Genomic DNA, 26,248 nt, shown 5'->3' with positions numbered 1-26,248 from the left:
AAGGACAATATACAGTTAAAGAAAGGACTATGATCCAACATGGCACAGCCATCAATCAAAGTAGCCATGACCCCTTACAACTGGTTGTATTGGCAATGGAAAAACAAATTGCTTCAGTGTATGTATAGCTATACCAATAACTCAATACTGAAATGTGTAAATGTGCTTAAAAATCAGTCTTTTTAAACATAAAGAGCTTAGGATCCAATTGCATATGAAAAATAAGGTGTGTCCTCTTTAAGTTCAACTTTTATTTCTGATTTTTTCTTTAAATATACCCATTGATAATCAATTTATAAGTGTGCTCTCCAGTGGGAAACTGAATTATGGAGAACTGGAAAAATAAGAACATAAGAAATAGGAGCAGGAGTAGGCCATTCAGCCCCTCGAGCCTGCCCCGCCATTCAATAAGATCATAGCTGATCTGTCCCAGGTCTCAACTCCTCTTTCGGGCTTGCTCCGCATAACCCTTGACTCCCCGAGATTTCAAAAATCTATCTACCTCCTCCTTAAATACATTTAGTGACCTAGCCAACACAACACTCTGAGGTAGAGAATTCTAGAGATTCACCACCCTCTGAGAGAAGAAATTCCTTCGCATCTCAGTTTTAAATGTATGCCCCCTTATTCTGTAACTATTTCCCCTTGTTCACAATTCCCCCACCAGTGGAAACATATTCTCAACATCTACCCTGTCAAGCCCCCTCAGAATCTTATATGTTTCAATAAGATCACCTCTCATTCTTCTAAACTCCAATGAATAAAGGCCTAACCTATTTGGCCGTTCTTGATAAGACAACCCTTTCATCCCAGGACTCAGCCGAGTGAACCTTTTCTGAACTGCCTCCAATGCTAGTATATCCTTCCTTAAATATGGGGACCAAAACTGTACGCAGTATTCCAGGTGTGGCCTTACCAATACCCTGTACAGTTGTAACAAGACTTCCCTATTTTTAAACTCTAACCCCTAGCAATAAAGGCCAAAATTCCATTTGCCTTCCTAATTACTTGCTGCACCACATTTGAACCCTGCTCAATGCTGAGTGCACCGATTTCAGTAAAGTAGCAATGGGGATGCCACAATTGCCCTCAGTACCTCTGCGCTGGGGGAGGGGGGGGCGGGGGAGGAAATAAACCAGCTAGGATTTCTGCTCTTGGTTGCCCTTTTATGTCGCCTGCCATTCTATTCTCATATTCTCTCTTTGCCAGTCTTATTTTCCTCTTCACCTCCCCTCTCAACTTATCGTATGTGGCTTGGTTCAGACTTGAAGAGTTCACCTGACAGATCCTTGGGTCCAGTTTTGTGGAGCTGACCACCCCGCCCACCTGCACCACTAATGCCTCTAGCACCACATCTGTCACTCTGGAACTGTCTGTCTGCCCTGGTGTTCACTTTGCAATAATTTACACTGCTGTAATATTTTTGTGCAGCTTCCCTTTAAAGGTGCAACTTGTCTTTAGGAAGAGCAGGTTGGCTGTCCAATGTGATCGGCAAACAATGCTGCCAGGAGCCCCCTGCCATGCATAGAAGCAGCAGGCAGCTTGGAGGATAAAGAAGCAGCAGTGGAGCCACTCCAGCCAACGCTGGATGAGGTGGGTATATGAAAATTGCAAGATCCCCAGCTTGATCTGCATGAGTGCGGCAGGTTGTGAATCGCGACCCGTGTGCCCAAAAAACAGAGTAAACCAATTTTTTGCCTCATGTTTGGTAGGTGGATGAAGGAAAGGGGGAATAATGAGATGGGGAACAGATTGGGTACATGGGATTAGGACTGCTGCACACCAACATGAACTGGTTGGGTTAAGCAGCTTTTGTGTTGTAACTTGTACGTAATTCTATAAAAAGCAGCCAAGAGTCTGAGAGAGGAGAGCTCTGACACCTGGGCCTGCTTAAAAAGGCTCAATATATGTGGCAAGGGCCTGTGTTGTCTATCCTCTGTTCGTAATTAGTGGTTACTGTACCTATCACTTCTTCATTTGCATTGCTTTCAAGTGGAACAATCGATTTAAAGGAATTGTCTGCTTTGTTTCCTGTAAAAAGATAGACAAAATTCAGTTTGTTTTGCTAGTTTATTCTCCTCTCCTGAAGATGCTGAATTCCACTGATGTACAGTACCACAAGAGTCAATACCAGTTCCATAATCTGATCTAATTTGCCATTATTTTCTCATGCGATGTTAGGAAATGTGCCACCAGGATATTTGACTATGGGAGACTTCATAGGCAAGCACAATTATGTCCTCACTTGACACAAGTGTGCATACTGAATATTTAACATGGGTGTGAAAACTGGCAGATTTTTATGTTCCCTACCACAAGGGCACTGCAGCCAAATATAATGCCATAATTCTGGGATTGGACATGGGACTTTCCTAATCTCTATGGTTTAGTATCACATTGGGCACTCCATGTATTTACCCAGCCATCAAGGGAGTTGGATATCTTTGTCTCTCTAAATCAAGGCAAGTTTGCAAAGAACTGAGAGAAATAAATATTTACAGTTGTTATCGAAAGCAATAAAAATGCCTTGACATAATGGAGCCGACTTTCATTCTTGGTGCACATTGGCCAGGTGATGCACAAAGAGATCATGCCACCTGCCCGATAGCCTCAGTGAAAACCCTGAGCCATTTTGCTGATCAGGTCTCATTCACATCTGATTGACGAGCTGCACATTCTGAACCAGAGCTCACGGGCAGCTAGCTGATCGGGGTTAGGGTAGTGGGACTGTGGAAATCTGGTAGCCTCTCCGTGGAGCCAAGCGGGAAGTCAAGACTTGAAGGTGGGGTGAGGTAATTCGGGTAGAGGGCACAAATGCACCAGCAGTGGGCCAGAGGTGTTTTGCGGGACCAAGAAAAGCATTCCACAAAAATCGTTCCAATATCTGACCTGTGCTGTTCCCAGAGTGGCCTGTAGAAGTTCCTGAACACTCCGCCCATTAGTGCTGAAAAATTGCATTGCTGGCTTATATACAGCATCAGACCCTGATTTGCTTTAGTGAGGTTCACACCTGAACCATGCAGACATTCTGGCCCATTTCCAGGACCAGTTGGAAACGGTGGCCAGCGGATCAAGAATGGAACGGTAATTTTCAAAACACTTACCACTGTATTCCCGCCTGTCGAAGGTAGTGAAAATCGGTCCCAAAGAGGTATCCTTAGATCTCTGGGACCAATCTAGATTGATGGGATGACTTTTCCTTCTGCTAACTACAGGATGTAAAGACAACAGATGAAAAATACACACAATTCTTCACCAACTGGCCCTGAACTGACCTTTCCTCTCAGGGTGGTTACAGGGTTGGCTGATGTGGAAAACAGTGACTGTCATGCAGGCCCTCACCTGCCAAGAATGAGGTACATTGGTTTTATCATATGAGCATTGATTTTTAACTGTTGCTGGAGCGAGGAAATAACTTGTTGAACAGATCAGTCATGACTGGAAAAAACATTTGCATGCTAACAGACGGTGCTTGTGTAGACAAAGGACCATTCCCTGACACATTCAACCCAAACAATGGATGTTGTTCACCAGATAGTGAGAGGTTGGGAAGCACATTCCAGGGCCTGCTGGGATGATGCAATCCACAGGGGCCAGGACTATTGGACCAGTTGGTCACATGACTAACTGGCTGTTCCAGGGTTTTTTGAACAAGCCACAGAGGGTTTGAACTTAGAAAGACTATTTGCTCCTGGACTGAGAAGATCTCTCCTATCTGCTCCCATCTCTTTCTCACAAGCGTCTGAATCCATTGAAGACACATGAACCCAAGAGAGAAAAATCACCTACAGCGAACAAGGTTTAAGAAGAATACTGGGCCCCAACAAAAAGCAAGAACTACCTACAATTAAGGACTCCACAGCGACCTCGAAGAACCATAACAAAAACTCTGAAGATATTGCCTCAAACTTATCCACTTTATTTTTTTCTTCTGCTCTTTTCTGTTTCTATTTATGTGTGTATTGCATATGCATGTTAGCGAGGGCACATCATGTATCCGTAGGCGTTAACCGAATTAGAGTTTCAGTTCAAGCACCGCAGTCTCACAGCTCCAGTGACCCGGGTTCAATTCTGGGTACTGCCTGTGTGGAGTTTGCAAGTTCTCCCTGTGTCTGCGTGGGTTTTCGCCGGGTGCTCTGGTTTCCTCCCACCACCAAAAGACTTGCAGGTTGTTAGGTAAATTCGCCATTATAAATTGCCCCTAGTATAGGTAGGTGGTAGGAGAATATAGGGACAGGTGGGGATGTGGTAGGTATATGGGATTAGTGTAGGATTAGTATAAATGGGTGGTTGATGGTCGGCACAGACTCGGTGGGCTGAAGGGCCTGTTTCAGTGCTGTATCTCTAAATCAAAAAAAAAAATTAAAAATAAATAAATAAAAAAACCTAAGAAAACCTGTTTGTGCTGGTTTCTTTGCCTTATAATTGGAAAGCGGTGAACAAGGATTCACCAAGGGGGAGCTCAAAACACAGTGTGTTTAAAATTAAACCCTGTTACAGTAAGACAGGGTGAAGGTTGAAAGGAAACCCTAGACCTCTTTCTCACCTGGTCGTAACAGAAATTTGGGTGCTAGCGTCCGGAATTGACCCACCGACAAACGAGAAATTGGAAGTGGGAAGCCAAATTGTTCCCAATCAAAAAGGAGCAAGATTTCAATAAAGGTTTTCTTGTGGTTGTGTGTGTGCTTGAATACTAACATGTCTGCGACTGAAGCTAGAAGCTCCCCAACCCAGGGTGAAGGAGCTCCGGATAAGTTAAAAGCACTGTCTATGGAGGAGTTGGCAAAAGTGGCTGAGCAGGGTGAGATCACTGGATGTGGCAAGGCGAGGGAGTCTGAACTCCTAAGGCTAGTGGCCAACCATTTTTCCCTTGAATCTGAAGAAGCAGAAACAGGATTAAAAGTAGATCCGGACAGAATATTGCTAGCAAAGATACAGTTGGAACAGAGGAAATTTGAATTAGAGGAGAGGTGGAAAGAGAGCCTTCCAGAAGGAATGTGAAGGAAATGAGAGAGGAGAGAGAGAGAGAGTAAGACAGGAGAAGGAACGAGAGAGAGAGAGGAGAGTGAGAGAGAAGGAATATTCTGGAAGGAATGCAAAGCAAGAGAGCTGAAGCAGCTTGAGTTAACTAGGGGGTGACAGAGTAACCCTGGTGAAAGCATGGCCAATATGGAGGAGTGTAATTCAGGGCTGGATACAGAATTGTTAAGACTAGCTCAACTAATTACAAACTTCAATGAGGAGGATGTGGAAGATTTTCTGTGTCAGCTAAAATGGCCAGCTGAGACCTGGCTTCTTTTATTACAAAGCAAGCTAACCTGAAAAGCCCATGAGGTTTATTCCCTGTTGCCAGATGAGAGTTGACAGTTCATCAAATTATGAACTGACAAAAAATGCCATCCTCGGGGCATATGAATTAGTACACAAAGCCTATCGCCAAAAATTTAGAACCCTCAAGAAGCAAGCTAATCAAACTTATCTGGAGTTTGAAAGAAGTAAGCAGCTGGCTTTTGACCAGAGGCTGAAGGCTCTTAAAGTACAGCTCAGCTATGAGAATCTGAGAGAAGTAATTCTGTTAGAGGAATTTAAACACTCTTCCCCCACTCTCCATAAAGTCCCATGTCGAGGAGCAGTCGGTTCAGAGAGCCGGCAAGTGGCCTTTCTGGCCGATGAGTTTGCTTTAATTTATGTCGGTTTCCCAGGGGAGAACCTTTCCTAGTCACCCCCACAAATCCGAAAAGGACAAAGGGTGGGAAGGTGATAGGAGCCCAAGTAGTCCTGGGAGAGAAAGGAAAGCAGGAGACAGAGGGGGCCCTTCTGTAGCCAAAAAGGAAGGTGCTGTGAGCAAGAGTGAGACCCAGAGACCTGTGTGCTTCCATTGTAATAAAGCAGGGCATTTAAAAGCTGACTGATGGAAACTAAAGGGAAAACCAGTAGGGTTAATTAGGGCACACCTGCTCAGTGAAGAAGAGAACCTGATGGAAGTCACAGCAGAACCAGCTCTGGCTTTAAATGCAGTAAGAGTGAGACCCAGAAAGTTTATGGCTGCAAGTGCAGGAAAATTTAATAGGATTCCTGAGGGTTATCAAGGTTTTGTGTCTGAAGGGAAAGTAACTCCATACCCCTCGAGTGGGGCAAGCAAGCCCATAGTAATTCTCAGGGATACAGGGGTCACTAGATCCCTTTTACTGGGAAAAGGCCTGACCTTTCCCCCAGAGAGTGCAGTGAACACCAGAATGGTGGTGAATGGTATTGGAAGGCAGTGTATGCCTGTACGTGTACACCGGGTACACCAGGAGTGCGACTTAGTTTCGGGACCAGTGACCGTAGGGATTGCCCCTAGTTTGCCTGTGGATGGGGTTGACCTGCTCCTAGGTAATGATCTGGCGGGGGTGAAGGTGGTAGCCACCCTCAGAAGTGAAAGAAAGACCACTGTAAGGGTGGTGCCTCATCTAATCGAAGTGCCAGAGGGGAGTGCAGTAGAGTCTGCACAAAAACCTGCAGGCAGGAGTGTCCCAGAGGACAAAGGGGAGATTAGCAAAGAATCCTTCCCCACAGTCAGAAAAAAAGTGAACCACCTATCCCCTGAAGTCAAAAGCCTTTGCATGACTCAGCAAAGCACTGAAAGAGAGTTCAGGATAGACCCGCCCACTACTGACACTCCTGAAAAATAATTCCAACTCAGGGCTGGTTAAACATAACCATCTCAAAGACCCCAGGCAGCCATGGAAATCGGCAAGCTGAAGGAAAACCTCCCCAAAGAACCACATGTTTATTGAGTTGCCAAAAAGGGGACAATTAGAGCAGCACTGGCAGCAAGAAAAGACAGGCTGTAATTACTTTTAGGATATATACATGAATGGGAATGAATGAGAGAAATGCATGTTTTTTTTCGGGATCTTATATTTTCTCTTGACCCTTTTAATGAAATGTGCTATTCTCAAATCGCATATCATTCCACTGAGTGTGGAGGTGTCATACAGGCCCCCACCTGCCAAGAATGAGGCACATTGGTTTTGTCATATGAACATTGATTTTGAACTGTTGCTGGAGTGAGGAAATAACTTGTTGAACAGATCAGCCGTGGCTGGAAAAACTATTTGCATACTAACAGACAGTGCTTGTGTAGACAAAGGACTATTCCCTGACACATTCAACCCACAATGAATGTTGATAACCGGATAGTGAGGGGGTGGGGAAGCGTATTCCAGGGCCTGCTGGGGTGATGCAATCCACAGGGGCCAGGACTGGATGGACCAGCTGGTCACATGACTAACTGGCTGTTCCAGGGTTTTTTGAACTAGCCACAGAGGGTTGAATTCAGAAAGACTGTTTGCTCCTGGTCTAAGATCTCTCCTATCTGCTCCCATCTCTTTCTTACAAGCCTCTGATCCACTGAAGGCACAGGAACCTCAAGAGAGAAAAGTCTCCTACAGTGAACAAGGTTTAAGAAGAATACTGGGCCCCAACGAAAAGCAAGAACTACCTACAATCAAGGACTGTACAGTGAGCCCGAAGAACCGTAACAAAAACCCTTCAGATATTGCCTCACACTTTTTAACTTTATTTTTCTCTTCTCTTTTCTGTCTCGATTTGTATGTGTGTATCACATATGCATGCTAGCATAGGCAGGTCATGTATCCGTAGGCGTTAACCAAATTAGTGTTTAAGTTCAAGTTTAATAAATATAAACTGTTCTTCTTTAAACCTAAGAAAACCTGTTTGTGCTGGTTTCTTTGCCTTATAATTGGAAAGTGGTGAACAAGGATTCACCAAAGGGGAGCAAAAACACAGTGTGTTTAAAATTAAACCCTGTTACGTTAACACCAGGTGAAGGTTGAAAGGGAACCATAGATCTCTTCCTCACCGGGTCGTAACAGTGACACACTGAGTACAGTAGAGCTTGGTCCTGGTACTGAGATTAAGGTACATTATTGGAGTGGGAGGGAAAGAGTTTTAGCCTGCATTTAACCCATGATTAATGTAATATTGACATCAGGTGCCAGAAGTGTTCCATTTCCAGCATAATCAACCATCATCTTAATGAATAAAACAATTCTCTCAAAATAAAAGCAGCAATGAAATGCTGGAATCCTTACGTTCAATTTTGCATGCATAGTAGGTCCCTCTTGGCTCAAATAGGTTTTCAAGGTTTTCACCTTGATCTTTCATTTGGAACAGCAACTTCATATTCATCTGGTCGTCATACAAGTCTACTGTGTCTGCAGAGAAAGAAGGTTTGTATTATGGACCTGGATAACAATATCACAATGGGCTGGATTTTGTGCTGGAGGCAGGCGCTTGATGCCAGCTCGAAAAGGCGGGGATCCCCGCCCTCTGCCTTATTCCCCCACACCGGAGCGATCCTCTAGTCTTTTTATGTCAAAGTTTTAGGAGGCAGAATCCCTGTCACTTTAAAGACTTTATAGGGATGGGGATCCTGCCTCCAAGAGCTGCTGGCCAATCACGGGACCAGCAGTTCACCAGTATCGGCAGTACCACTGGGAGCGTTGGCCACTGCCGGTACTGCAAAGGCCTTGGACCCAGGCCCAGTGCTGGAAACCCGGAGATGAGGTAGATGAAACGGGGTCACCGGGGCCTGTCTAGAAGGCCCTGGTGAAGGGGACTGGGGGTTGGTCTTGCAGTCCAGGGGAAGGGGGCCCTGGGGGGTGAATTGGTACCCGGTGGGGGTCCTCCAAGTGCAACAAATTTTCCATGAAGGAGGGTCCCCACCCAGGCCCGCAGGTAGGGTGCCTCATTTTACAAGGCATCATCTCTGCGTGGCGGAGGACCCAACCCCGCACCCCCCTACCCCCTCACCACTGGTAAGATCCAGCGGCAGCAGGAAGAGGCCCTTAATTGGCACTTAATAAGCCACTTAAGGGCCTCAATTTGTCTCTGGGTGGGAAGGCTGTCATCAACCTATTCCCGCCACAGAAAGATTGCTGGGCGATGGGCCGCCTCCCCTGCCACCCACCGCAATTTTCCATGCCCCCCCCACCCCGCCTCCAATCCCACCTTGGTGGGGGTGGGGGGAGGGGGTGCTGTCCGTAAAATACCAGCCAGTGTCTGTCTCTCTCATTTTGGCATGAAGATGTCTGCTCACACAAAGGCACAGTTCCAAAGATTCCAGCTATTCAATAAAGAAAGACTTGCATTTATATAGCACCTTTCACGGCCTCAGGGCATTCCAAATCACTTCACTTCCAATTAAGTACCTTTGAAGTGTTGTCACTATTGTGATGTTGGAAACACAGCAGCCAGTTTTCACACAAGTCTTCACAAACAGCAGATAATGACTAGATAATCTATTTTAGTGATGTTGGTTGAGGGATAAATATTGGCCAGGACACTGGGGAGAACTCTTCTGCGAAAAGCAGCATCTGATCTTTTATGCCCATTTGCTCCCTGTGTCTGATTTCTCTGTGTGGGTGGATCTGAGTGGTGCTTGAGTAATCAGGGGTGTGTGATTGGTGATAAAAACAAGAAACGCTGGAAACACTCAGCAGGTCTGGCAGCATCTGTGGAGAGAGAAGCAGAGTTAACGTTTCAGGTTAGTGACTCTTCATCAGAACTTCTGAAGAAGGGTCACTGACCTGAAACATTAACTCTGCTTCTCTCTCCACAGATGCTGCCAGACCTGCTGAGTGTTTCCAGCATTTCTTGTTTTTATTTCAGATTTCCAGCATCTGCAGTATTTTGCTTTTATTTTGGTGTGTGATGGGTGGTCTTGTGATGGACCTGGCTCCTGGTGCACATCTTGAGAGACCCTAGAATAACAGAAATGTGTTGCCATAATGCCTATATGAAATAGATAAGACACAGAGGGAGCTAAATTGGATAACCCCCGAAAACAAGTTCGGGGAATCTGATGCGTAATTAACCCACGTCCGTTGGATGTAAAACAGGCAGGACGCCATCTTGGTGCTTCCTGCTCATTTGCATGAATGCTGCATGCAGGCCGCGCTAAATGCACTGTTGATTGGCTGCACACAACAATATTGTATCCAAAATGGATACTTGCTTGCACTACCTAAAGCTAGCTTGCACCTCTTAAAAGGGAGGTGCATTGTGGCAGGAACAGGTGCTGGGAGTCCTGTGGAGCAGAATCTGACTTGGGAAAGACAGGCCTAATTTTAGGATCCAACATCCTGCAAACCAAGAAAAATGCCCAACCCGAGATTAAGTCAGGCCATTTTCCAGGCTGTCTAGGATGGGCTTTTGGCCCCTTACATAGATTAATGGGGGCCGAATGCCTGATTTAAGACCCCTCAGGGAAACTGAGATGCCGAGATGTCAGGCCTGCTCCCACCAATGGGGAGCTCTCTTGGAAGGCTCAGTTTCTCCCCTTCATGGGGGGGGGTCTCCCTCCTGTGAGGATTGTTACGGATGGGGGGGAGATTCGGTGGATGACTTTCACTTATCACTTCTCAACTGACCGTAAGACAGTGTTTTTAAAAAATATTGATTTAATCCCTGAATGATTTAGTGGTCAAATAAACAGACAAATGGCAGGTTTTCTCGCAGGATTAAAAGAAAGATAAACTATTTATTAAACAATACCTGAAAAATATTCACAACCTCACCCACTTGCATATGCACACACACAAGAAGAGATAGAGATGGGAGGATAGTATGCAGTTACGTCCGATTGTTGTAAAAAGAGATCACTTTGAAACTTTCTTGGTTTTCCGGGAGGAATTTTTTTAAACAGCAGTGCAGGCCTTGTGTTCCTTTTCTTCATTCACTGAAGTATTGTAGACTTCTCTGGTTAAGATTCTGTCAAAGCTGGTGGCGAGGAGCCTGTTACGATTTCTCAGGTGGGGAGTTTTCAAGGTTACCTTGCAGCCTCTGCCTCTGCAATTTAAAAATGTTGCAGACAGGATCTTCTTCTTGTCTGGAATAAATCTCCCAGCTTTCTTGCTGGCTGGCTTTCTCCCTCTGTCTTTCAGAGAAGTATCTTTTTTAAGAAAAAACCTTATCAGACTGAGTTTTAGTCAGGTGACCATAGATGCTCCCCACTGGTGTGTTCATACAATGTCTTTGAACATGTGGCCATTGCTACACAATGTGGTTTGAATGTGACTTAAGTTGATAAAGTGGTGTGATGTCCCACTTGTTATCTTGGCTTTGAATCCAGAGTCTCCCTGTCTGCGAAGGCCTTTGTCAACTCAATTCTTGAAGATAGGGGCCATTTAGCATTGAATGGGCTGTTTAACATGTTAACCAACGGATCAGGTCTAAGCTCTGCAGTCTTGCCACATCCAGCCGTGAATAGTGATGGACAATTAAACAACTAACTGGAGGAGGTGGCTCCACAAATATCCCCATCCTCAATGACAGGGGAGCCCAGCACATCAGTACGAAAGATAAGGCTGAAGCAGTTGCATCAATCTTCAGCCAGAACTGCTGAGTTGATGATCCATCTCGGCCTCCTCCTGAAGTCCCCAGCATCACAGATGCCAACGTCAGTCAATTTGATTCACTCCGCGTGATATCAAGAAACGACTGAAGGCACTGGATACTGCAAAGCCAAGGGCCCTGACAACATTCCGGCAATAGTACTGAAGACCTGTGCTCCAGAACTTGCCGTGCCCCTAGCCAAGCTGTTCTAGTACAGCTACAACACTGGCATCTACCCTGCAATGTGGAAAATTGCCCAGGTATGTCCTGTACACAAAAAGCAGGACAGGTCCAACCCGGCCAATTACCACCCCATCAGTCTACTCTCAATCATCAGTAAAGTGATGGAAGGTGCCATCAACAGTGCTATCAAGCGGCACTTGCTTAGCAGTAACCTGCTCGGTGATGCTCAGTTTGGGTTCCGCCAGGGCCACTCAGCTCCTGACCTCATTACAGCCTTGGTTCAAACATGGACAAAAGAGCTGAACTCAAGAGGTGAGGTGAGAGTGACTGCCCTTGATATCAAGACAGAATTTGACCGAGTGTGGCATCAAGGAGCCTTAGCAAAACTGAAGTTAATGGGAATCAGGGGGAAAACTCTCCACCGGTTGGAGTCATACCTAGCACAAAGGAAGATGATTGTGGTTGTTGGAGGTCAATCATCTCAGCTCCAGGGCATTACTACAGTGAGTTCCTCAGGGTAGTGTCCTAGGCCCAACCATCTTCATCAATGACCTTCCTTCAATCATAAGGTCAGAAGTAAGGATGTTCGCTGATTATTGCACAATGTTCAGCACCATTCGCAACTCCTCAAATACTGAAGCAATCCGTGTAGAAATGCAGCAAGACCTGGACAATATGCAGGCTTGGGCTAATAAGTGGCAAGTAACATTCGTGCCACACAAGTGCCAGGCAATAACCATCTCCAACAAGAGAGAATCTAACCATCTCCCCTTGACATTCAATGTCATTACCATCGCTGAATCTCCCACTATCAACATCCTTAGGGTTATCATTGCCCAGAAACTGAACTGGAGTAGCCATATAAATACCCTGGCTACAAGAGCAGGTCAGAGGCTAGGAAACCTGCGGTGAGTAATTCACCTCCTGACTCCCCAAAGCCTGTCCACCATCTGCAAGGTACAAGTCAGAAATGTGATGGAATACTCTCCACTTGCCTGGATGGGTGCAGCTCCAACAACACTCAAGAAGCTTGACACCATCCAGGACAAAGCAGCCCGCTTGATTGGTACTACCCCATTCACAAAAAACATTCACTCACTCCACCACCGACGCACAGTGGCAGCAGTGTGTACCATCTACAAGATGCACTGCAGCAATGCACCTTCCAAACCCGCGACCACTACCAACTAGAAGGCCAAGGGCAGCAAGTGCATGGGAAGACCACTGCCTGCAAGTTCCCCTCCAAGTCACACACCATCCTGACTTGGAACCATTTCGCCGTTCCTTCACTGTCGCTGGGTCAAAATCCTGGAACTCCCTTCCTAACAGCACTGTGGGTGTACCTACCTCACATGGACTGCTGGGGTTCAAGAGCCAATAGGGATGGGCAATAAATGCTGGCCTAGCCAGCGACGCCCACATTCTATGAATGAATTTTTTAAAATGTGCCTTCCCCAGGACTAGTCCAGATGTGATGATGGGTTTAATCCCCAACAGGCACTATATATATTTGCTCTGCAGGAGATGTCATCTGACCTCTTACTCCATCTTGTCTGCAACAAAAATCTGTCCATTTTTTGAGTTTAGTTCATCAATTAATTTTTCCAGTTCATAATTGCTCCAGTTCACTTTAATTCATAACTGTTTCTTGCATGAGCGTGACAGGATTAATGGAAGGCCTTTCTTTGGAAGACTCCTTCTCCAGTAGGAGGTCTAAAAGCAGGTGCTTATGAGCAGAGGACTCCCTCTCTGACATAGAAATTCATAGAAATTTACAGCACAGAAGGCAGCGATTTGGCCCATTGTGTCTGTGACTCAACACAATTGATTCAATACACTCTTAAAAATACCCAGCTAGTATAAAACACACAGTAATTCCGGTCACACTTTGAAGCTAATGGAAGATTTCATGTAAGTTCTTGGTCCATGTTCTCGGTCCATTACTGAACATTTGCCAATATGTCATATTGGTTCAGTTCACAAACAGTTGTAAAACATAGAGTCATAAAATCATAGAGTTAAAATTGGCAAGGCTTAGATGTAAATCCTGCTTCTTACTGGCAGGTATTAGTGTGGCAATGTAACCTGATCCTAATTTACTGTCTGCATCCCAATCAAGTATTTTGGGCCCAAACTCTGCCATAAACAAGGCAGAACCCCCAAGTGATACTGAAGGAGGTGCTTCAGGTGAATGGTGTCATGCCTCATGTAAGACTTTACACATGTCTAAAAGCCACCAATAGTTGGAATGTAGACATAAGGAAATAACTTAGTTTTAAAGTTAGAACATGAGCCGCTGAAAATTACAACAGAAATGACAGCATTTGTTTATTTGCAGTAACTCCATTTTCCCCAGGAACTTCATCAGGTTTTAGTTTTTTTAAAACCATAATGCCACTGCTGTATTTACTCATCAATATCTCAGAGATATCACACTGAAAGACTTCAGTGCTTTGGTTCCTGTTTAAAAGAGAACATCTTCTGTGATGCTCTGAAAGAGTCTATGGGGAAAGTGGGGGTGAATTACAATTTAACAAACCAAATATTTCCACTCAAGAGATTGGTTTGAGAGGCAACTATATGTGTTTTTTGCAGAGTATCTGAAAAAAAAGATTTGCATTTATATAGTGCCTTTCTCAACCACCGGACATCTCAAAGCGCTTTACAGCCAATGAAGTACTTCCTGAAGGGCAGTTACTATTGTAATGCAGGAAACACAACAGCCAATATGTACACAGCAAACTCCCACAAACAGCAATGTAATAATAAGCAGATAATCTTTTTTTTGTGATGTTGATTAAGGGATAAATATTGACCAGGACACTTCCTCAGTACTGCACTGGAGTTTCAGCCTTGATTTTTGTGCTCAAGTCCTGGAGGGGAACTTGAATCCAGAACCTTATAACCTAGAAATAAGGGTGATACTAGTCGAGCCACAGCTGGCAATGTGGACTGGGATCAATAAACAAAAGATATATGCTTGTGTTTGGGAAACTTTTCACATTCTTAAAGTCCTCATGTGTTCCTAAGTCAGATGCCCATAGCACTGTCAGGTCTGCCTTGATAGACTGCTTGCTGACTGCAACCTGATCAATAAATCAGTGTACCTTGCCCTTCACTGCTTGGATATGGGCAGCAAGCAATAGGTTTTCATTGTGACCTTCTAGAATGACCCTTAATGCAGGAACCTTACTCTCACACAGACAACAAACTAAGCACAGAGGCCACCAGACTGCCACTCAATGCGACACAGTGAGGTGCCCGTGACTCCTCACTTCCTAACCAGCCTCAGCCAGCACGAAGCTAGCCAGTGTGGGGCCTAGCTTCCAGGCTGAGGAGACGACGCAGACCCAAGGGGGAAAGCCATTGAAGCTCTCAATCCCAGGCGTCAACTGGAAAGTAAACTTGCCTGGATTTTCTAAGTCTTGTGCCAGAGGTCCTGATTTAAAAACGGAAGTAAATCTCAGTGAGATTACTCTTGGTTTGCTGTGCAATGCAGCAGGTGTAGGTGCCACTATTGGGCACTGGATTTTACACCCTGTAATAACAGCTTTATACTTAAATTTTTGTTTTTGTTTACAAAACGGAAATGAGGTGTATAATCATAGAGCCTATCTGCTACAGATGGTTAAAGTGAAAATTCTCTCCTGTATGTTTGCATGAAGTTGCCAAGATCTTTTTTACCCTCAATTATACCTATTTATCTCAGGGATAGTTCCTCATAGAGAGATACAGGACTGAAACAGACCCTTTGGCCCAACGAGTCCACATCGACCATCAACCACCCATTTATACTAATCCTACATTAATCCCGTTTACCCTCTCACATCCCCACCTTCCCTCAATTCTTGGCCAATTTACCTAACAACCCTGCAAGTCTTTGGCATGTGGGAGGAAACCAGAGCACCCGGAGGAAACCCACACAGTCACAGGGAGAACTTGCAAACTCCACACAGGCAGTACCCAGAACCAAACCCAGGTCGCTGGAGCTGTGAGACTGTTGTGCTAGCCACTGTGCCACTCATGGCCAGAGAGTTTGTCTATCAGTCCCTGTCATCCACCTATAGTTCTGGACAGGTTCATCCCTTAAAGCCCAGTGAACATACAGCTGTATGTATTTTAAAGAGCGGAGAGTGTCTTCCCTGTGCCCAACCTCTTCCCCGGGTCACAGAATTTAATTCTCGTCCGCCGCCACAAACCTCTGTGCAAGGGAGACTGTGTTGACTTGATAAGAACATCTCCTGCCATGCTTAATGCACATTGTGGTGCAGAGGGGGTTTCACACAGTCACAAGTATGTCTTTCCCCCTTTGCCACAGCTTTTCCGACAGAGCATCCAAGTATTCTCCTCAAACGGGGCAGGTGTGGACATGTCATTTCCCATTTTCCACTTGGTTGATTTCCTGCAGCCAGTTCAAAGCAGTTGGTTTGAAATGGTAGCAGCAGCCCTTAAGAGCTGCTAATCTCTGAATATCCATTCTCCGGCAATTATAGTGGACCCTGTGTTATGACAAACACGAAGGGAATTTACTTCAACAATATGCCTGAGCCAATCTCACTAATTTCAATCAATTTAGCCAGCCTTTCCAGAACTCAGAATTCCGAGCACCCTTTCAGCCAGGTCGCTGTACTCCCATCTTCCCCCTCATATCAGTCTGACTCTCTTTCTGTGGGGTGGGGCCTGGAGTTAACGGGGTGAAGTGGTTTCTCTTGAAAGGGCCTCCAAGAGGTGGGTCCAGATTGCTTGATACTTTCCAAGTACTGGGTGGAAGTTGTACATTATTTGTTTCCCATATCCCATTGCTGCTTTCTGCACATTTCAGTGGTGGGTTTTAACCACAGCAGAGCACCTTCCCACAGAGAGGAGCTAAATTATGGGAACAGGCTGCATAGACTAGACTTGTATTCCCTGGAGATTAAAGTATGACCTAATTGAGATATTAAAGTTGTTTAAAGGATTTAATAGAGTAGTTTGAAACTATTTCCTTTGATGGGAGAATCCAGAACAAGAGGGATAACTTTAAAATTAGAGCTACGCTGTTCAGGGACTAAAGTTAGGAAGCATTTCTTTACTCAAAGGGTGGTGGAAATCTGTAACTCTCTCCCCAAAAAGCTGTTGTGGCTGGGTCATTTAGAAATTTCAGACTGAGATTTATAGATTTTTGTTAGCCAAGGGTATTAAGAGATATGGAACCAAGACAAGTATACTGTATTGTTCATTTATTGTTCATTTGATATCTAGTGTAATGTTCATTTGAGGCCATCACATGCTTGGTGTACCACGAGCAGTCTGCCACTAGAGGGAGTCGATAATAGTTTCACTTTACAGCAGCAATCCAGAAGATAGTGCCGTGTGTTTCTTCCAGAGATTTACAAAAGCAGATCAACAATGTGAGATCTTACAATGGCTTTGAGGATGGAATCTGCATTTACTTTATAGCCAGGTCACTTTACTTTCAGTCATGAACTCCAGGTAATGCAGATAGCCAAATAAGGACAGTGCTGGGGTTTGTGCACAACAGGCCTTGTATCTTTGTGCAGCTAATGCAGGACTGACATTTTGCTGCATACACCAATGCAAGGGTAGTTTGGTTTGCTTAAACCTCGGAGAAGGATTTATTGCAGGACTGTAGCACCCCATGAAATGTGCATTTGTTCCTTCCACCTGCCATTATTATTTTTGACGACATCAGTGTGATTGTGCCTGCGGAACACTATCCTGGATCCTTGATCACACACTATCGCCGCACTGATGATCGAGATGGCGATAGCTATGCCCAACTTATCACATTTCTACGTGCACTCCGAGCTCTCATCTCTGTTCCCTCGTTGGCAGAAGTGGCTGCAATGATTCGAGGATGCAGTGGTGGACTTTGTAATCACCAATGGTAAGAGAAAAAATGCCTTACTTCCCCACTATGAAGGTTGTCCTGCTAGAATCCCACCTGCCAAGAATGAGGCATATTAATTTTGTCATATGAACATTGATTTGAAAACTGTTGCTGAAGTGAAGAAAGGACTTGTTAAAAAATCACCAGGCCCTTGGCTGGAAAACATTTTTTGCACACCAACAGCCAGTGCTTGGAAGCACAAAAGGGCTATTCCCTGCTCCAATTTAACTCACAATGGACTTTGAGCACCAGGTATTGTGTGTGAGAAGAGACATTCCAGGGTCGGCTAAGACCAAAGAATCCTCAAACAGATGTGGTCAGACCAGCTAGTCACATGACTAATCTGTTTGGCAACCTGGGTTTTTCTGAATTGTCCAAACAGTTTGAACTCAGAGTGTTTGTTTGCTCCTGGACTGAAAAGACCTCTCCTGGCTGGCTCGCCACAGCCTCTCCTGTCTGCTCCCATCTCTTTGTCACGGAACTCCAAATCCACTATAGACACATGAAACCCAAGAAAGAAAAGTCTCCTACAGCGAACAAAATTTAAGAAGAATAGTGCGCCCCAACGAAAAGCAAGATCTACCTATAATCAAAGACTCTACAGTAAGTTCGATAAACCATAACAACAGCTCTTCAGATATTGCCACAAACTTTTCCACTTTATTTTTCTTCTGCTCTTTTCTGTCTCTATCTGCATGTGTGTATCGCATATGCATGCTAGCATGGGCATGTCGTGTATCCGTAGACGTTAACCGAATTAAAGTTTAAGTTTAATAAATTTCAACCTTTCTTCTTTAAACTTAAGAAATCCCATTTGTGCTGGTTTCTTTGCCTTATAATTGGAAAGCGGTGAACAAGGATTCACCAAGGGGGAGCTAAGAACATGGTGTGTTTAAAATTAAACGCTGTTACGGTAAGACCAGGTGAAGGCTGAAAGGGAACCCTAGACCTCTTTCTCACCTGGTCGTAACAAGGTGAAGAATTGGAAAATATTTTTGAGACACTTATGCCTACGCAAGGTGACTATGACTCAGCAAAAATGCATTAACAACTTATTTCACGCCCAAGAAGAATGCAATATATGAAAAAATAATATTCCGACAAAGAAACAAATGAGACAATTGGTCAATATTGTGTATGATTGAGACAATGTGACTTTGGTGACGTCGAACAGGAAATCAAAACACAAATAATTGAAGGTTGCCTCTCTAGTCAAATACACAGAAAAGCTCTCCAGAAAGACAGAAAGCTGTCAGAGCTGCTGGAGTTAGCAAGATCACTATCCCTTTCAGAGTCCAGAGCTGCTGAAGTTGAGGCTACCAACAGCAACTGTCACACTTCAAGTTCAACTCCTGTGAAAGTGTTCACTGCTCATGTTCCAGATAATGAGAACAATCTCCCAAACAGGATAATGACATTTCCAAGCAATACTTCTGCTGTGGCCATGCTTATCCACGCCAGACAGTATGCTCTGCTGCTGACAAGCAGTGTAAAGCTTGTGGGAAACTCAACCATTTTGCTCCTATTTGCTGCTCATCAACAAAAGCAACTGTTAAGGCAATGCTAACAAAAGGGTGCCACATACGCATACCACACCTAAAGGATGAGAGAATGTAGCCAATGTGCAGATATGTGACCCTGAATATACTTTTGTGCTCTCTTCCAGACACAGCAACCAGACACGTGTGACAGTGGTCATTGGCTGCTGGAAAGTACATCCTCTCATCGATACAGGAGCATCTATCAACGTAATGGGAGATAAAACGTACGGCAAACTTCAAGACTGCCCCAACCTATGCAAGCCAGGAAATACAAGAATCTTCTACTACAACAGTAACAAATTACTGAAAGTTATTGGGACTTTCAAAATGCCAGTCACATTCAAAGACACCAGAACGAATGCTACAATAAAAGCAAAATACTGCAGATGATGGCAATCTGAAATAAAAACAGTAAGTGCTGGAAATACTCAGCAAGTCTGCCAGCATCTGTAGAGAGAAAAGCAGAGTTAACATTTCAGATCTGTGACCTTTCACCAGAACAAATACTATATTCTGTCTTATCTGGAGAAAGTAACACACTCATCAGTTTCCACACAGCATCAGATCTGCGCATGATTGCAGTCACATACACAGTTCCTACATGTACCAACGACGTTCTTGAACTATATGCTGACCGCTTCATTGGTAATCGGCAAACTGAAGGGTGCTACATGCAAGCCTGTCAATCATCGCGATGGCAAGCAGATCGTTAAAGCTCGTAGAACGATGATATTCACAGAGATAGAAGCACTCTCAATCCCATGGAACATCCTACACTTTCACCTATACTTGTACGGAAGTGAGTTTGAAGTGATAACCAATCATGGGCCACTAGTGAGCCGGTTCAACAATCCTCATAGCAAGCCACCTACTCGAATAGAGTGTTGGATACTCAAAGAGTACAAGTTCCGTGTTAAGTATCAGCCAGACAAGCTTAACTCAGCGGACTACCTTTCGTGCCATCCTTTGCCAACAATTAGTCCTCCTAGTTGCAAATAACAGACTGCTGAACAACATTTTAACAAAGTGAGCATAAACGTGGTGCCAAAGTCGATAGAAGTAACTGACATCAAAGGGGCAACAAAACAAGATGAAACAAGATGAAGCATTGTAACTATATATGATAGCTATGGAATTGCAAAAGTGGAAAGGCATGAGTGACAGAACATCTACAAACGAAGTTGCTCACATACTACAAGGTCTTCACCATGTTCAAAAGGAGCTCACAGTTGCAACTGATTTTATGAGGCAGCTGCATTGTCATTCCATAGTTATTGAGAAAATGTGTTGTGGAAATAGCACATGAGGGTGACCAGGGAATTGTTAAAACCAAGCAACTTCTTTCAGAAAAGGTAGGGTTCCCGGGAGTTGACCACATGGTGGAGCCTGCGCACAGGCAGCTGACTCCATTGCTGGGGACGGACAGCAACCCCTCCACGTGATGGGGGTGGGGGGGGGGGTGCGGAGGTGGGCGCCCCAGCTACTTAAATGAGCTGCCACACAGGAGATTGCGGCAGCTCTTTGGCGTGCGGCTCGCACGGGTGGGCTGCCATTTTTGAGTTCACTGCCGAGATTGGCGGTGGGCTCTTAAAATCCAGCACTACATCTTTTTCCCCTTTTGATGTAAGACATTATTTCTGAATTAACGCATTCTGAACAACAAAAATATATATATTAAGCCATTTCTTCGTGTTTAACTTGTCTGTTTTCTCTAAGCACAGAAATAATCTTTGAGCTATGAAGGTCTCTTAGGTCTATGGTTAGATTTACAAATTTGAGGTTGTGGTCCTGTGTAATCAACTTGATGGGGTGGATGATCAACATTACTCATAGGAAAAGGAAATGTATCCACATAACCACTATCCTCAAAATATCCTATCAAGTGTCTCGCATTCCACTTGGTGTTGTCATCCAACAGATAGAGCACTTGTACCTAGCGACCGCTTAATCTGCTTTGGACCCGATACTGATGAAGAAAGTTTGTGGTTGTGATTTGACCGTTTGATTTGAATGCAATCTCCGACTTTAAATTGTGGTAAAAACAAGAAATGCTGGAACCACTCAGCAGGTCTGGCAGCATCTGTGGAAAGAGAAGCAGAGTTAACGTTTCGGATCAGTGACCCGAAACATTAACTCTGCTTCTCTTTCCACAGATGCTGCCAGACCTGCTGAGTGGTTCCAGCATTTCTTGTTTTTATTTCAGATTTCCAGCATCCGCAGTATTTTGCTTTTATTTAAATTGTGGTTCCCTTGCACCTGTAAGTTTGTCAAAGTATGTTTCATTATCGCCAACACTGTCTGAGATAGCGGTACAGTAAGCATATCAGCTACTCGATTGTGTGAATCTGCAAGATTCTCGTCTTCGAAGTTATACTGATGAAGATGATCGGACCATCTGTAGGTGCGTACAGGTTGATGACCTGATCCTGACGGAGCTAACAATATAATCAACACTTGGTTTTCGGTGCAGAGAGTGAACTTTTTACCAAGAAGATACATATGCCAATGCTCAGATACATAGATGCAGGGTAGTGCTTCCCACTCTCCAGTAGAGTATTTGCATTCAGTTTTCAACAATGGGTGTGACGGATAAGCAATTGGTCATTCGTTTCCTTCAATAGTCTGCGAGAGTACAGCTATGATTGCAGTTCCCGATGCATCTGTTGTGGCATACGTTTCCGTATGTGGGCTGTAATGCATGAGGACTGGCGGAGATGCTATCTTCGACTTTAACATTTCAAACACTGTTTGTTGTGCAATTGTCCATTCCCATTGAGCATCTTTGCGCAGTAGCTTCTGAAGTGGCTCTGCGATCTCTGCAACTTTGGAAGGAATTTGTGATAGAAGCTGATAGTACCGAGGAACAGTGCCAGCTCTTTCACATAAGATGGTGTTGGAAGTGCATGAAAAGCTTTGATGTTGTTGTGTGTAGGCTTTACTCCAGCTGCTGTCACTCAGTAACCTAGAAAGTCAATCTCAGAATGCCGCAAATGTGCATTTGTCCTTGTTGAGTGTCGAATTGTGTTTTGCGAGTCGAGTGAAAACAGCTGATAATCATGGATCATGTCCTGCTTTGTCCCTTCCATGAACAACGATGTCATCAAGTAGGTTAAGCATTCCCTCAACATCCGACAAGACTGAAGAAACGATCTTCTGGAATGCGCTAGGTGCTGAACTTAGTCCATAGGGAATTCTGCTGCACTGAAACAGCCCTTCATGAGTAACAAAAGCTGTAAGATATCGGCTTTGTTCTTCTGGAGGTATCTGAAGATAACTCTGTCACATATCGAGCTTTATGAAGACTGTGGAGTCATGAAATGATGCTGACAGTTCTTGGATTGTAGGAAGTGGATACTTGTCTGGTATGATAGCTTTGTTGACTGCCTTAAGATCATTGCATCGTCTAAGTTCATCATTTTTTTGTCGTACAATGACTAGATTTGATATCCATGGCGATGAGTCAATTCACTCAATGATACCATCTGCTTCTAGTTGTTTCAGTTCCTGTGACACTTCGGCATAGATTGCAAACAGCACCTGTCTCAAATTGTGTGACACTGGTCGAATTGATGTGTCAATGCGAGGAGCATGACAGTACCCTTTAATCTCCCCAAATTCAGTAAATAAGGAAGGGCACTGGTGTGTATAATCTGCATCATCAATCCCATTAATGTGTGCTTTGGTGGGGTCTGCAAGTTTGAAGCCAAGCCTATCGAAAAGTTTTACCCACATAAGGCTTCGGCCTTTGGCTACATAGAAAGTGAACCTGTCTAGTGTGGCATTTTTGTAGTGTACTGGAACTGCGATCATTCCTTAAACTGGAATGATAGTGTCATCATAAGCTTGAAGAGTGGCTGTCGTAGGAATGAGAGAGAACTGTGAAAAATAAAGATGGTAGTTTGTGTCACTCAAAGTAGAAACTTTTGGGCCAACATCGATAACAAGTGACAATGAGATGCCTGCGATCTTGACTGAGCACTCCTTAAAATGACCTGGTGCTTTACCTTATGTGATGGTATATACATGTTGTGCCTCACTCTCAGGAAGAGACCCCTCACGTGTCGAACCGATGAAGTCTTTTCCTTCGTCGACCTGCACATCTTTGCAAAATGGTTCCACTTTAAGCATGAGTTGCATTTTTCCCTCAAATTGGACATGGCATTGTGACTCAATGAGCATTTTCACAATTTGGGCACAGTTTTGAAGGTATCAGACCATGATGGGACACATTTTGATGAGGTTGCTGAGGTTTCCTTGTCCATTGAAGCTGGTTGGGCAAGCTGTGTCTGCAACCCTGAGTCTAAGGGTGCATGTGTGTCTAACTTCTTCAAATCTAACATGGCAGATTCGATTTGAGCTGTCAAGGCTGTGGCTTTTTGCAAGGTTAAATCATTATCCTCTATGAGGAGATGTTCCCTAATTCGTGGAATTGAAGTCTTTTCAATTAATTGGTCACAAATTAGTTCATTGGTTAGTGTGCCAAAATTACATGTTGATGCCAATTGCCGCAAAGCTGCCATCTATTGTTTAATGGGCTCACCATGTTCCTGGGATCTCTCGTGGAATGTATATCGTTTGATCATCATACTTTTCTTTGCGCTGAAGTATTTTCCGAGAGCACTTACTGCCATATCAAATGTAGACGTATCTCCTGTGAGCTGCTCAACTATTCGTTGGCCTTTTGCTCTGCGACAATATACAAGTATGGCTTTCTTGCAGATCACTGCTACACCTGAACTGTCCATCTCCGTAACGAGCAAGTAGGTCTTAATGCCTGAATTCCATCTCTCCCAGGAGATGGGAGGATCTCACGCCAATGAAAGAAATGGTTCTGGAGCTGATACAGTGAAATCTTTCTCAACCATCCTCATAGCCACTTTTGTAATGTATTCGCCGGTTTGCTGGATATTTTATATAGCTAGTTTATCTCAAAACAATGACGAGATGACACTAGTTCTAAGTTAACAGCAGGTTTATTTAAAGTACTCTAAAATATCTCAGCACTTACAAGATTTCTATACATTAGGCCGGATTTCATGTCGGTGACGAGTTTCAAAAATGGCGCCACCCCTCCCCCCCCCACCCACCCATGTGGGCTGCCACAGTCTCAAGTGCAGCAGCTCATTTAAATAGCTGATGCAGGCTGCACCCTCCCCCAATCATGTGGAGGGGGCGGGCTGTCCATCCCCGGCAATGGAGTCAGCTGCCTGTGCATAGGCGCTGACGCCATTTTTAAAGGACTGTCAATCCTACCAGATTATTTAAATATTTAAAGATAAATTGCATTAAATTAAATAAATACATTTCTTTTGCCCTTCTCCCACTATCCAATAACAATTTAATTATTTGCCCTTCCCGCTCCAAAACAGTTACCTTTACCTTCTGACCTTCCCCCTGCAAACTGCATAAAGTTTAAAGTTCAACCCTTCCCACCATCCCCTACAACCATGATGTTAATTTGACCTCATCCTGCCCCCCACCCCTCAACCGGTCCCGCACTGATAAACTTATCTCCTCCCCACTCCCCACCAGTGTTGCGCCTCGTTTCCCCTGGACAGGGGAATCCTGAGGCGAGTAACTCACCTCCTGACTCCCCAAAGCCTGTCTACCATTACAAGGCACAAGTCAGGAGTGTGATGGAATACTCTCCACTTGCCTGGATGGGTGCAGCTCCAACAACACTCAAGAAGCTCGACACCATCCAGGACAAAGCAGCCCGCTAGATTGGCACACCATCCACAAACATCCACTCCCTCCACCATCGACGCACAGTGGCAGCAGTGTGTACCATCTACAAGATGCACTGCAGCAATGCACCAAGGCTCCTCAGACAGCACCTTCCAAACCCGCGACCTCTACCAACTAGAAGGACAAGGGTAGCAAATACATGGGAACACCACCACCTGCAAGTTCCCCTCCAAGTCACGCACCATCCTGACTTGGAACTATATTGCCGTTCCTTCACAGTCACTGGTCAAAATCCTGGAACTCCCTTCCTAACAACACTGTGGGTGTACCTACCCCACATGGACTGCAGCGGTTCAAGAAGGCAGCTCACCACCGCCTTCTCAAGGGCAATTAGGGATGGGCAATAAATGCTGGCCTAGCCAGCGACGCCCACATCCCATGAATGAATTAATAAAAAATGACCACTGCTAAGCGCGGTTCACAAATCATCATTAGAAACGCATCATTCTTCGAAGTGCTGCAAACACCATCTGCAAGCGTTGCATCCGATCCAGACGTTGACACTTCAGATGAAGCACGTGAGTTAGATGAGACAACATCTGATTTCACACGTCGATATCCTACATGTGAGCGAAAATGTCCACCATAGTTAAGTGGTTATGTGACAAGCTGAAGTAATGTCCAAACAGAAAAATGTAAGCAAACCATTGAAACTCTCATTTACCAAGAAGGGGAGGGATGTAGTGTATTGTTCATTTATTGTTCATTTGTTATGTAATGTATGTTCATTTGAGGCCACCATACATGCTTGGTGTAGCATGTGCTGTGTGCCACTAGAGGGAGTTGATAATATATTTTCAGTTTTCAGCAGCAATCCAGAAGGTAGTGCTGTGCGTTTCTTCCAGAGATTTACAATAGCAGATCTACAATGTGAGATCTTACAACAGATAATTTTGAATGGCAGAACAGGCTTGAGGCACTGAAAGATCTGCTCTTGTTCCTATGTTCCTCGACGGTATGTTTGGGGGGGGGGGGGGGGGGGGGGTGGCGGGGGCAGTCGTGGAAGGAGGCTCAATTCACCAAACGAGGTTAAGAAGGATTATTTTGACTTTTAAAGTTAGATTGACTTCGCCTACCGCCAATATTTATGGAAAGATTTTCTGCTTCAGTAATTCTTCTCACATCCCAGTGTGCATCAGAACCACTAAAGCACCCCTTAAATTATTGTGAGGAAATGTGGGCAATACAGCAGTGATAAATACTGGATATTTTCCCATAATTGGTCTCAGAAGATCAATTACCTGGCTGTTGAATATTCAGCTTTTCCTCCAAGTAATTCCGGAAGTTTGTGAGACTGCAGTTAGGGTTAGCAAGAAAATGCTGGCCATCTGGAGTCAGAAAAATAAAAAGTCAAAATAGATGCACAATTATGAAGAGAGTCTTTCAATAAATTAAAACTCAATCACAAAAACTCCAATTTTAACCCTGGACAGTAATTGGGAAGGCAACAAGCAGCCATGACCTTTCCAGTGTGGGCTCCAGA

At 44.5% G+C, this 26,248-nt stretch overlaps 1 protein-coding gene across 1 annotated transcript; it reads right to left on the bottom strand.

The window, feature by feature from the left end:
* Nucleotides 1-1,900: 1,900 nt before the first annotated feature.
* On the bottom strand, nt 1,901-26,109 carry LOC137377398 (uncharacterized protein CXorf65 homolog; the record flags this gene model as incomplete). The annotated part of the gene is made up of 3 exons (XM_068046978.1): nt 1,901-2,031; nt 8,100-8,222; nt 26,007-26,109. Coding segments are annotated over 3 exons (357 nt in total), but the record flags the coding sequence as incomplete, so codon positions are not given.
* Between the last annotated feature and the right edge of the window lie 139 nt (nt 26,110-26,248).

The sequence above is a fragment of the Heterodontus francisci genome, chromosome 15 (genome assembly GCF_036365525.1).
Source record: "Heterodontus francisci isolate sHetFra1 chromosome 15, sHetFra1.hap1, whole genome shotgun sequence".
Taxonomy (NCBI): Eukaryota; Metazoa; Chordata; class Chondrichthyes; order Heterodontiformes; family Heterodontidae; genus Heterodontus; species Heterodontus francisci.
The sequence above is the reverse complement of the archived record's forward strand: the minus strand, read 5'-3'. Positions and strand labels throughout refer to the sequence as shown.